At 33.1% G+C, this 12386-nt stretch overlaps 1 protein-coding gene across 2 annotated transcripts; it reads right to left on the bottom strand.

Annotated features, from left to right (window-relative positions):
• Positions 1 to 308: 308 nt before the first annotated feature.
• On the bottom strand, positions 309 to 2997 carry LOC118736878 (G2/mitotic-specific cyclin-B3). Of its 2 annotated transcripts, none has more exons than XM_036466984.1 (2): positions 2894 to 2997; positions 309 to 2827 (listed from the first exon to the last, which is right to left on the bottom strand). In XM_036466984.1, the coding sequence occupies exon 2, from the start codon at positions 2696 to 2698 to the stop codon at positions 992 to 994; it is 1707 nt and encodes a 568-aa protein (XP_036322877.1). In that variant the 5' UTR covers positions 2699 to 2827; positions 2894 to 2997; the 3' UTR covers positions 309 to 991. The 2 variants fall into 2 exon arrangements, with proteins under 2 accessions (XP_036322877.1, XP_036322879.1); XM_036466986.1 differs by having other exon boundaries at positions 309 to 2844; positions 2894 to 2942.
• Between the last annotated feature and the right edge of the window lie 9389 nt (positions 2998 to 12386).

Raw genomic sequence — 12386 nt, 5'->3', positions numbered from 1 at the left:
CATAAGCTTTGCCACACTCAGAGAAGAACCCTATTGTAAAAAATAAATGTGTGCTCTTTACGTGAGCGCCAGTATGTATGTAAGTATGTGCATACAGCTAACTACACAAAATTTATCAACTGTTCTATTCGTCGCATAACTTTATTTCAAATGTAAAACATAAAGCTTAAAAAGAATATGCAAGCTGATATAAGTCACAATTTATACTGAAATTAATATATGGAAAATAAAATATAACAAAAGAGGGAACACATGCGAAACTTATATAACATAGAAATATTATAATATAACATAAAAATGCTTAAAAGTCCAAAACTTGTTTGAATTAATTGATGCTTTATTAAATTAGGTATGGGTTTATAGAAAGTGTCTTACAAAATTTATTTATTTTGGATGCGATTTCGGATCAGCATTGAAAAGCGTATTCGTTATCACACCAATTAGCTTCCATCGATGATTTACATGCATAGGCTACTAATTGCTTTAACATTTTGTACCTATTAACGTCGATTTCACAATGTTTCCTTGCTACCTGAGTTGACCAAGCACAAACAGGCTAAAGGATTCGCTTTGGAAATACATGACTTCTCGCCTTGTGTAACTGAACGAGACTGCAAAATGTACTATTGCGCCAATTACATTCGAAATATTTATTTTATTCTTGTGTATAATGGAATCCAAAAGCGAGACACAAATTACGAAATGTATGCGCAATGCGTTTATCAAATAAACAAATATGTCTTAAGTGCATTACGGACGTGCTTAAAATTAGAACAAAAATATATAAACTAATTCAACAACCATGATAGTTTACATATAAAAGCATTAAGTGTGCCATGGATGAGGTATGCTATGATGAAGGTGAGGATCGTTTAATTTACTGTTTACTATTACATTGTTCGAGCGATGTGTGTATTAATAAATTTGCGTATTCATTTAATTTAGCTAAATAATTTTGTTACTTGGCATAGTATTTATATAAAAATAAATATTAGGAATTCTTTACATCTTCTATTTTTATGCTAGTATTCAGGTCTAAATTGTCCTCGAAAAGTTGTTCTGTTGTAAGTAGTGATACTTTGGCCACTTCATGGAAAATTTTGTGAGAATATTTGCTGCGTATTGTTTTCACTTTTGGTTTACGATGCAACCCAACATTTAGAACTGGCACTATTTCGCCAAAATCAGTCAGAATGTACCCACTGTAGAACTCGAGAGTTCGTGTCCAGGGTTTTTTATCGCCATGTAAGCGTAAAGCTATAAACAAAGCAGCACATGCCAGCTTAGAGTCGCTAAATTGAATAGTAGCATAGTCCATAAGTGACAACTCTAATATATATCGGGCCAATGTGAGAGTTGGCATTGAAACTTTAGCACAACGAGCGTAGCGTCTCAAAAACCTGTATGACAAAGGTATCCCCAAATCGTAGTTAATTGTGCGCAAGGTAGTCATTTCCATATGTATCAGTTCATCATGTTTGTACGCACCATCGCAAATATAGAGAAAATCTTCAATCAAGGGTGGAGTACGCTCATCAAATTTACATGCTATAAAGAGCGCAGCTGCGCCTAGCAATTGCAACACATCTTTGTTGATAACGACTCGACACAAAAAGAGATCTACTATTTTTACTGCCAAATATAGCGTTTCATGATTTAACTCAAATGTCTCTTGAACCTCAACCATCCAATCGACTAACAATGTGCGCATCCACTTAGTCAAATGAATTTGTTTTTCCATATAATCAATTATAGGAAACTCCACTTCACGGGATTTCATGTAATTAAATATGTCCATTGCATAGTGCGACACTTGAAAGATATCATTCCAATTGGTCTTGTCGAAATCTTCCACACCTTCTGGCACCGTTGCAGGCGGTGGCTTATCACCAGTTTCTTCAACTGTTATGCCTTCAGTCTTATTTTTCTCTTGTAATATTAGGGCTGACATCCGCTTAGCAGCTTCAAAATTGCCAGACAGGCGCATAGACTCGCTACTAGAAATATCCTCCAGTGCGGACATATACAAACTTTCTTCAGTCTTGTTAAATTCGTTAGAAATGCGCCGTACTGGTTTGTTGGACTGTGATAGTTTTGTTGGAACGGCTACTAGAATGGGTGCCGCCGGTAGTGGAGGCAGTATTGTAGCCTTTTCCGATTTACGCAATTTCGCTGTAGGCGCAGTTGTTAGAACATTCACATTTGATAGCGCCAATTTATACGACTCTTCCAAAATGCTGGCATTTGTCGTATTAGTTGTATTGGCATTCCGCGTACTTGCTCTAGTTGCGATTTTTTTCTGTGCAATTTGACGTGAACTAACATCATCACTTCCTATCGTATTCTGTGTCTCCTTGAGCACATGCGCCTGTGATTCGGTTATGTGAATTTCCTTCCTTTTAGAAAAAAGTTGATTTTGTTTTATGTCACCGTCGGAATTCTCTGTGTTCTTCGTCATTGTCATTAATTTAACATTGTTTGTAAGATTACCAAGCGCAGATCGCTTGATTTTATCATTTTTAGCGGGGCTATGTTCGGCCTTACGTTTGCCGCGCGTCTGTATTATATCCACATTTTGATTCTGAACATTAATTGCGCTCCGCTGACTGAGTCCCTTTCGTGTCAGGGGCAATAATGTGGTCATTTTTGACGTTGCAGCCTGTTTCGAGACCGCACGGGTATTCTTTGTTGGCGCCATTTTAAACTACGTTTTGTTTTTCCGTCTTGTAATCTGCGACTCAGAACAAAACTATTTCTTAATAACAGCGACTGCTTTTGTCCGTATTTACCCTTTTAGGGATCGGTGGGCATTGGTTTTTGCAATTTACTAAACAAAATAAGGAACTTTTAATAATTTTACTGAATTACTTCACTTGTGCAAATTCTCACTCACCAAACAAAAGATCAATTTCAAAAACACCTGGACAGAAATTATGCCGCTCTACGCATAACGGCGTTCGCAAAGACACAAAAAGGCATCTGTGCTACACGTTTTGATGTTGGCTGCGATTGTGTACTTGATGGGCTGCATTTTCTACATTTATAATGATTAGTACTATTTTTGGTACTAATTGAAGATTTTTTATTTGAATTTAATATGGAAACTGACAGAAAAATAATCATATTTTACTTTAGTTTTTTTTCGTGAAACCACTAGTTAAAACACGTTTCCTGTCGAAAAATGGAATATTAAGATAACTGACTAATGTAACAGTTTCTTTTAACCTCCTATTCGCCTCCGTTCGCAATCTTGTATTCTATCATTCCTAAGATGTTTTTTATGCTTGGAACATATTTGGGGTCTTCGCACCAAGCTTGACAGACTATATATATTTCTATATATTTAGCTCTAAATTCTATTCTAAATGCGTATTTATCCATACAAAATTCGTCACCTAAATGCAACTAAATGCATTCCATTTCTGCATTAAGAAACTGAATGCTAAAAGCAACCCTGTTATCTCCGAAAAATACCACGATTGGAACATTGTTTAATGAGAAAAAGTGGCAGCATTGGTTTTTCGCGTATACGTTGCTAGCTGCGTTTCAGTGATCGCCGATGGAGATTTCATTTATTATTTAACATTATTATAATAAAAAAAAGTCTTGCTAATCCAACATCTTTGTGATGCTGATAGAAATCTGGATCAAGTTTTGCGATCAACTCTTTTTATTTAGGCAATTTTTCTTGATAGCACCGATAAATTATTTTACCCAAACAAATTTTCCGTTGTTGTTAACACAGTTCAAGTTTTTGTATTCATTTTGTTGTTAAATTTTTTTTTCCATTTTTGAGTACGTTTTTTAGTATGCTTTCTTTTTGATCAATTCGTACGGATAAAAAAACATGCTAAAAACCTACCTGTTGTTTCCACTCGTTACAATTATAACGTGTTTTCACTTCTTATAGATTGCGTTCCAATTGCCGTACTATTTTATTGAACTCACTCAGAAATAAAAGTTATACAAAACCTTTTGTTTGTTTTTGACATTTTGAATTTTTCAAAATCAAAACAAACTCAATGAAATGAATAAATCTTTGAAATTTGTGTATAAAAATTGTTAACTTATATATAACCTTTGTTCATTTTTAGTTTAGTCAAAGAATAATTCCCTTTTTGTGTCCAAAATTGTTAAAATTATAATAAATGTAGTGTTTCTTAACATTCATTTTGTTTTTGTCTTCCCTTTTCTGTTGATAAGAAGTCAAAGCAAATGCGGATCAAGCAGTGTAAACACCTTCAAATGACTGATAGACGCATTTCGAGCCCTAACCGCCAAAATAACGTAAGCGACATTTTTTTCAAAATTTTCATTTTGATGCAGAAATGCATCTAGATGCTCTGGAATATTTTTGCATCAAAAAGAAAATTTTCAAAAAAATGTCGCTCACGTCACGCTAGGGCTCGATTTGGTGCCAATGAAAATGTAATATAAAACAATAAATTAAATCTCGATTCGATCATTGAAACGCATATATGTAATACTTCTATATTGGCAGTAAGCTAACTTCTCAATGTGTAAGCATTCCGAAATCAAAGGGAGACAGTCTAGTACCGTTTTTGTCAATGCATTGTGTACTTGAGTGCCGTTTTTGTATATGTGTTGTGTACATGTTTATTTATAAACGTATGTGTTTCTTTTCTTTCGTACGTGTTTATTCCCTGCAAAAATCGCGACTACTCCGTGCATGCATGTAAAGAGTACTCCCGAAGGACCAAGGAGTACTCCAAAATTAACCACAATTCATATAAAAAATATGGTCCAATTAACATTGCGATGTCCTAGGGCAGGACCATATACTCCATCTCTGCATTACATCAGAGTAGCACAAAACTACTCCTAACATACTCCAATGACATTGTCGTTATATTTTTTTGTTTGTACATGCTTTTGTTCTTCACTTCGCAGATGCTTTTTTTGAAATGAATAAAAACCAAAAACAAAAATTAAAAATTATATGTTGCCTCTGACGACATTCGAACCCGAACATGCTGGGAGCTAAGAAATAACAGCTAGCATCTCTACACGTTCAGCTACAGCCAGACATGCAAATGTACTTTCAAATGCTTAACTTCAATCACATTTCGTTAAAACACGAGCAGTGATCGGGTAACAATAAGCTGGTGCAGAGACACGAGTTGGTCCGCTACAGCATGACAGAGGATCACTTTTGTAAGTACTCCAATATACCACAAATAGACTACATGGTCCAACGATTTTTGCAGGGTTGATGTATCTGTACTGTAGTGTTTTCGGACGGTACTAGCTCTTACTGCCCATATAGGAGTATTACATATATGTTGAAACGACACTTTTTCTTATTAAACCATGTTCGAATCGTGGTGTTTTTTGAAGATAACAGGATATCCGCAGGGACACCCGTGCGAAAGCTCTATTTGTGTGTGTCGCTGAAATTATTAAAATTTATATTTATTTTATAACTTGCAAGTAACGTGCGCTTCCTTTGTGCTTTTTCGACTTTTATTTTATGTTCCCTCTATTACCGCCAAGCAATAATATGTGTATACATGTTTATAAGCTGTCAAAATTTTACCTAGCCTCATGAGCAGGCCAATAATTCCATTTGTATTCTTATGGACGCTCACACACATCTGTCAAAACTTGCCGTTCACATGCGAATGCCTCGCGTCCGCACACAGTTGAGTGTGAGCTCGAAAAAAAGGCATATTATGCATTTTAAATTAGTTTTTATTCTATAATTCTGTAAGATATTTTAACGTTCTCGCTCGCATTGAACTGTATATATCAGGCTTAAGGCTGTATGCAGCTCTCAAAAAAAGCAAAAACTCCATATAAAATGACGTACAAGAAATGGCTAAGAAATTTTCTTGAGTCAAATTTCCTTAAAGGCCTGTATGCAGCTCTCAAGAAAAGCAAAAACTCCATATAAAATGACGTAGAAGAAATGGCTAAGAAATTTTCTTGAGTCAAATTTCCTTAAGGCAGTACGCAGTTCTTAAGAAATTTACTACGCTTTCTACTACGGTTTTCTAAAGTTTTTTTTTTTGAAAAAAGAGCACAAGGCAACCCAGGTTTGCAACAGAAATATATGCCCGTTCCATTATTTCTTGAGGAAAGAGTGAGGCAACAGGCTGTGAGGTATCAAAAATGTCAAAATTCCTTGGACACACACGCGAAATAATGGAAATTTTTTCTTGACCGTTTTCTTGAGAGCTGCATACAGGGCTTTAAGAAAAAACCACGAAAACTTGACAGCCCTGAAACGAGTTTCAGTTCAGGAGTCCGAATCCTCTTTTTTACTAGAGGCATTATAACAGTTTCCATCTTGATACAAAAAAGAGGGTAGTTCCCATGATGCGATAATACAAGGTGGTATCAGTTGTGACAGCTTGATTTGACACTGCCTTAGGTCAGTAGAATAAGAAAAACGGGAAGAAATGAATCCCTATTTGGGGAAAAATATAAAATTTCATATTTTCTTCTAAACAAAATTTGCTTTTTTATAGTATATTCGCAATGAAATTAAATAAAATAAGAAATCCTTCAAATGTTATTAACTTTTTGTTTTTTAAAAAACATTTTGTTCTTAGAATCGAAATTTTAACAAGAGTAAGGCTTCCTCAAGTGGGCCCCGAATTTACCAAGCTTAATATTTTCCAATGATACACAGGCAGCGCTGAGTTTTGTAGTCGAAAAGTACACTGTGTAAATTTCCTTGCAAACTTCCAACAATTTTTTTTTTATCAAAATTGAAAATTTTTTGCAGTGTTTTGGAAATTTTAATTTTCTTTGAAAGTAAGTGTCCGAATTAAACAATTTTTGGGTGCAGGTTTAAAAAACATTAAACTATACAATGAAATTATTTGCGTTACAAAATTTTTTTTTTCAACAATTTTTAACCGACGTCCAAAACAGGAGACGGTCATCAAGTTGTATGTTACCGCATAACTTTGTACCACGTCAACCGATTTCGATAATTCGTTTTCTATCGGGAAGGTAGTGTCTCAGAGGTGGTACTAATCTGGTTTAGATCCGATCATTGGATCATGAGAATCGGGCGCGCACGCTGGCAAATAAGAATTTATTCCTTCCGACCAAACTATATCGAAATGCACGCATTTTTTTCATAGATAAATGCAGAAATGTTTATTTCATAAGTTGTTGTTAAAAATTTTCGTCCAGAAGCGCAGAAATTGTTTAAATGTTCAATTGTTCATAAAAAAAAAATATTGAAAAGCAAAAAAAAAATATTTTTGTAACGCAAATAATTTCATTGCATAGTTTAATGTTTTACAAATCTGTTTCAGTTGGACAGTTACTTTCAAAGAAAAATAATAATTTCGAAAACACTGCAAAAATTTTCGATTGTTGATTTAAAAAAAAACTATTTGGAGTTTTGCAACAAAATTTGCAAACTGTACTTTTCGACTACAAAACTCGGTTCTGCCTGAATATCATTGAAAAATATTAATTTTGGTAAATTCGGGGCCCACTTGAGGAAGCCTTACTTTCCCACAAGCAAAAGGTATTTTGTTGGGTACGGTTCGGTTATTTGTACAATAATTTTGGGTGTTTGTTTTCAAACCTGTAACCCGAATCAATAAATTTTAACTTACGCGTGTGGTTAAACGATTAAACGCTGGTTTTCAATAAAGATTTCAAACTTTTGAATTAAAATGTATTAATGAATTTGGTTTGGGATATGGACTTATCTGTAAAAGATACTGGGTCAGCGTAGCCGAAGTTGGACTGATGAGGGTTTCTTTTTTCTAAGCGCGGCCAATGCAGAAAGGTATTTTGCGCAAAAATTCTGTAGTTGGAGTAAGCCGTGTCTACATTTTCTCTGTCAAAATGCTAATTTTATCGGATTTTCCAATAGATCCCTAGGGGTCTGCAGAGCGGTCATAGAAGGAAAGGGTGATTTTTCTAAAAGTTTGACTATTCTCTATTTAATGGGTGCGGTTTTATATGCCAAACCCCCTCCGCATCCCCACCCCAAATCCATTCCTCATACATATGTATAACCATTGGTTATTAACTAAACGTTTCCCTCTATCTAAAAATAAAAAAAAATAAATAAAAAATTCTATCTAAAAATAAACATTAAGGCGAGTTGTTATCGAACTTAATGTAAAATTAAATTTAAAAATTTAATTAAATATAAATTTAATTAAATTTAAAAATTTTTAAGATAAGAGATTAATTCTGACAAAAGGAAAAATAACTTTGTTTATTCCAAAAATACAATTTAACTAATATATTTACTTATGAAAAGTCTAACAAAACATAGGGAAAGCGTCGTCGTTAATAACTGCTCGGCAAATTGGACATAGCGCTTTTGTATGAATTTCGTCTGCATGCTTTTTAATATGTTGAAAATATTGCTGTAAAACCTCAAAATCTTTGCATGAAACCATGGCGCAATAAACAGATGAAGTAATAAAACACCTTTTTCGCTTTATTTTCTGACATTCGGCTGCCTTATAGTCAAATTTTAAAGGAAATTTTTCAAATAAGGCAGTGTCAAAATCTTTCTTCTCGTTCTTATTAAGCGAGGGGGGCGGGGGACGATGACCATTGCGACGCTGGGAACTTTCAAAAAATGTAGACTTACAAATCCGTCCATTTAACTTGTTCTTGTACTACTTTTGGTCAAATGTAACTGGGTTACTTTCCACATATGTGCACTATTTTGCTTTATTACTCAATTGTTAAGTTTAAAAGTTGGTTTTATGGCTCAACGAGAAATGAAATAAAGCAAATTTATGTTATTTCACATTCAATTGGGAAATAACACAAATTTGCGTTATTGCCGTTTGTTTCATATATTTCCATACCAAGTTCCAGTACTCTACCAAAAATACTTCCAGTGATATGCAGTATGGATATTCGGTTTGTATGGGAGGTGCCACGCCCTTTTCCGATATTATATGTAAATTATGAAAAACTGTTTTTCATGGCAGAAATACAATCAGAGGTTTGCGAAACCTTTTTTATATATTTTATTTTCTGGGACGTTGCTTTGACCAATGCGGCGCGGGGTCCATACACTTTGAACGAATGCGACATTCATCTGTGGGGTTGAACAAAAAATTTATAAAACCAAATTCCCTCAAATCACAACGAGGGAATGGTTACAAAGTAAAAATCGTAACAGTATCCATTAGTATTCATGTAAATTTATTTTATATTTTTTCGAGTTTCTTTATATTACAAAGTCTTTTAACAGGTTTTTTGTTACTTATTTTGTAAAAGAAAAAAAACTTGCCATCTCATTTTCGAGTATCGCCTTTTAGTTATTTTAAATGCATTTAACATACAATAACTTGTCAATCAACTGCGATGTAGTGATAAAAACATATCCATAAATATATATTCATATACATAAGTATGGATGTACATATGTATATAATTTAGTATGCATATTTCATACATAGGTATCTACTTAGTATAAATTTCAAGTTTAGATCTACGTACGTAAATATAAAACAAAAACAAAAAAATTGTTGCATTCAAATTCTAACGGTAAGAATTAGATAAACTGTAAGTTACGGAAAAATGCTTACAAACATATGTTTGGTGTATTTATATACATACATACATACATATTTAATTGTATACATATATATTTATAACTTGTACACCTGGTTTTGGTAGGTAAATTCGATCATTGATGAATGGTAATAATGGAAAAAATACATGACCATTATCTGATATCTCAAATTTGAATAAATTAATGTACTGTGCATTTGTTTACTCATATACATAGGTTCGTAGTTTGAAGGTAACTTTTTATTAAATGATATGGTTTTGTAAGTGTATAGTTTGCTGCTTTGTATCTTTTGATGGCTTAAGGAAGGAGAATACCGTAATTTAATATGAATGAACAAACATTGGCTGTATATATTTATGAATTAATGAAATACATATGTACATGTGTATGTACATAGTTACATTATGAGAACACCCTAACGATGTTAGTATGTACATATGTATACGTTTGTGCTTACAATAAAAAAATTCAAAATTCAAAAGTATTCAAAATAATGGAAGGCCGCTGAGAAGGTCGAGTTTAATTTGCGAATATTGATTGTGCTTGGATTTGGAAAATTTTATTGCGTTTTTCACAGATTTTGGTAGCATATATTAAAATATACCTTCAATAAAAATTTAAAGTGTTAGCTTGGAGAGTTGTGTAGAGAATGAAGTTGCGAGATTTTACCCGAACTTTTTCTTCTGGTAATATCATGAAAAGTGTCAAGCAATCACTGGTTGACGTTTTTACAGGAAAAATGGTTTTTTTGTTCCCGTAATTTTTGTTTTGCTACTCACTTTTTACTCTCACTTCAGAGAGTAATTTTGCTGTTTGACAGTTTTACAGGATTTTTCACGAAAAGTATTGGATCAGAGCTATTATGTATTTTCGTTTGTGGTACTGAAACATTCAAACAGTCAACAATCAAACTTTTTTTCTGCCCATATATCGTAATACGCTCTATTGTGCAATACATTCTAAGATATTCTTTGCTGGGGTTATGAATTTGGCAGTGTTGGCAGATCTTTAGTTTCATTTTGTTTATTTTTTCTTTATTTCTCACTTTTGCAGGCTTTACAACGCAAGACTAAATATTGCCTATAATAACGGAATAGAGTCCATAGTCCTGAGCAAGTAATTAAAAAAGTTTATTCAAACATTTTCTAACACTCTAAATTCTAATAAAACCATTTTCGCAATTATACCCGAATTTTGGTTAAGCGTTTGAAGTTAAACAATTCGTCTACACTCTTTTTTAGTTTTAGTTCAGAAAGTTGCAATTTAAATTCAGACAGTTACAATTAAAGTTCAAAATTTCTATTTCAAATTCAGAATTTCCATTTTAAATTCAGAAAGCCGCAATTAAAATTCAGAATTCTCATTTTAAATTCAGAAAGTTGCAATTCAAATTCAGAAAATTACATTTCAAATTCAGAAAGTTACAATTTAAGTTCGGACAATTTCAAATTAAGTTCAGAAAACTTTTTATACCTTGCATTCAATGGAAATACACATATTTATGTATGTATATACGAAATTTGTGCAAGTCTTTAGCTCTATGTATGCAATTATTTATTTTCATTTAAGGAAAAGAGAACAATTCAACCATTGCTGTACATACTTGCATACATACTTAGCATGAAATGAAAAGCAATGCTGCGTTGCTCCACCACAATCTCCACCTGATATGGCTACCTTGGCATGATCAATCTTTTTCCAAGTACTGCAGCCTCTGCTCCTGGACCCTCAACATTGGGCACATCCATACTTGGTTTGACAAATTACTTCATTTTAGACCATATTGTTTCCACCGGATTTAGCATAGGCGAATATGGTCCCAAACGAAGATACAACTTGAAATCTCAAAATCGTACAGTGAATATGAATTTAAAAAAAAAAATATTCGTAACTGAAAACGATTTTCGTAGAATTAAGAAAAATTAAATTCGGAGATACATATACTAAAAATTTTATAAAATCATCAGTTTTGAATTGATTTTAATATGAGAAAAAACTTTTGAAATGAATAAAGCATAAAATATTGTTAAAAGCTTTGTTGTTTGTTTGTGAAAAGTTCAGAATGCTAGAAAATTGTTAATCTTAGTACTACTGGGACACTCAAAAAGTAAATTTTCTCTATTACACAGTGTGATCTAAAATGTATCCTGTGGTTCATTGTAATGGAAAACAGTAAATAAAGTAAAAACAAAAAAAAAAAAAACAATTATTTGCTAAGTGTCAATATGAATTAAACTTTTTCAGGCAATTTTTCCAACTTTTAGCTAATTTTTAAGGATTGCTAAAGGCATTTTTGAAAATTTTGTAAGGGAAGTTTTTGCCAGTTCTTACCTAACCAAATCGGCGAATTCAGAATATAGCTGAAAGCAATAAATTTTATCATTCAGTATTATCAATTGGTGTATTCGAAGAGTAATTGCAATAATTATGATTTTTCTTAATTTAAAAAAAAAAATTATCTATATTTGGGTGGAAATTCTAAAACCCTGTGTACGAAATTCATTTAATACATTTTATATACACACATACATATGTATGCATGTGAAACGTTAGGGATCGCAGTTTTTTAAACCCTCCGATTTTCATATATCCCGTTTTTATTATTTTTTTCTATCTCAAATCACTAAAATAAATAGCCGGTTTCTAATAAAATAGGCCGCATCTAATTTTTAAATTGTATTTAACGCATGCACCTCCAGGTTTGAGCGGCTGGCGTGCATCTGCATATCTAACTGCCCCACCTCTACCCTGGAGGCCACTCTAGACCTGACGCCAGTGCACATATTCAATGAACAGACCGCTAAGGAAGAATGTAGAAGAGTACTTTGTGTAACATAATATAGAATAT

Source organism: Rhagoletis pomonella, unplaced genomic scaffold, assembly GCF_013731165.1.
Source record: "Rhagoletis pomonella isolate Grant_MI unplaced genomic scaffold, Rhpom_1.0 Rhpom_scaffold_00004, whole genome shotgun sequence".
NCBI classification, from domain to species: Eukaryota; Metazoa; Arthropoda; class Insecta; order Diptera; family Tephritidae; genus Rhagoletis; species Rhagoletis pomonella.
Note: the sequence above shows the minus strand (reverse complement) of the source record. Positions and strands in the feature narration are given on the sequence as shown.

Excerpts from the sequence above, each read along its gene's own strand:
- LOC118736878 (XM_036466984.1), bottom strand. The coding sequence starts at position 2,698 with ATGGCGCCAACAAAGAATACCCGTGCGGTCTCGAAACAGGCTGCAACG.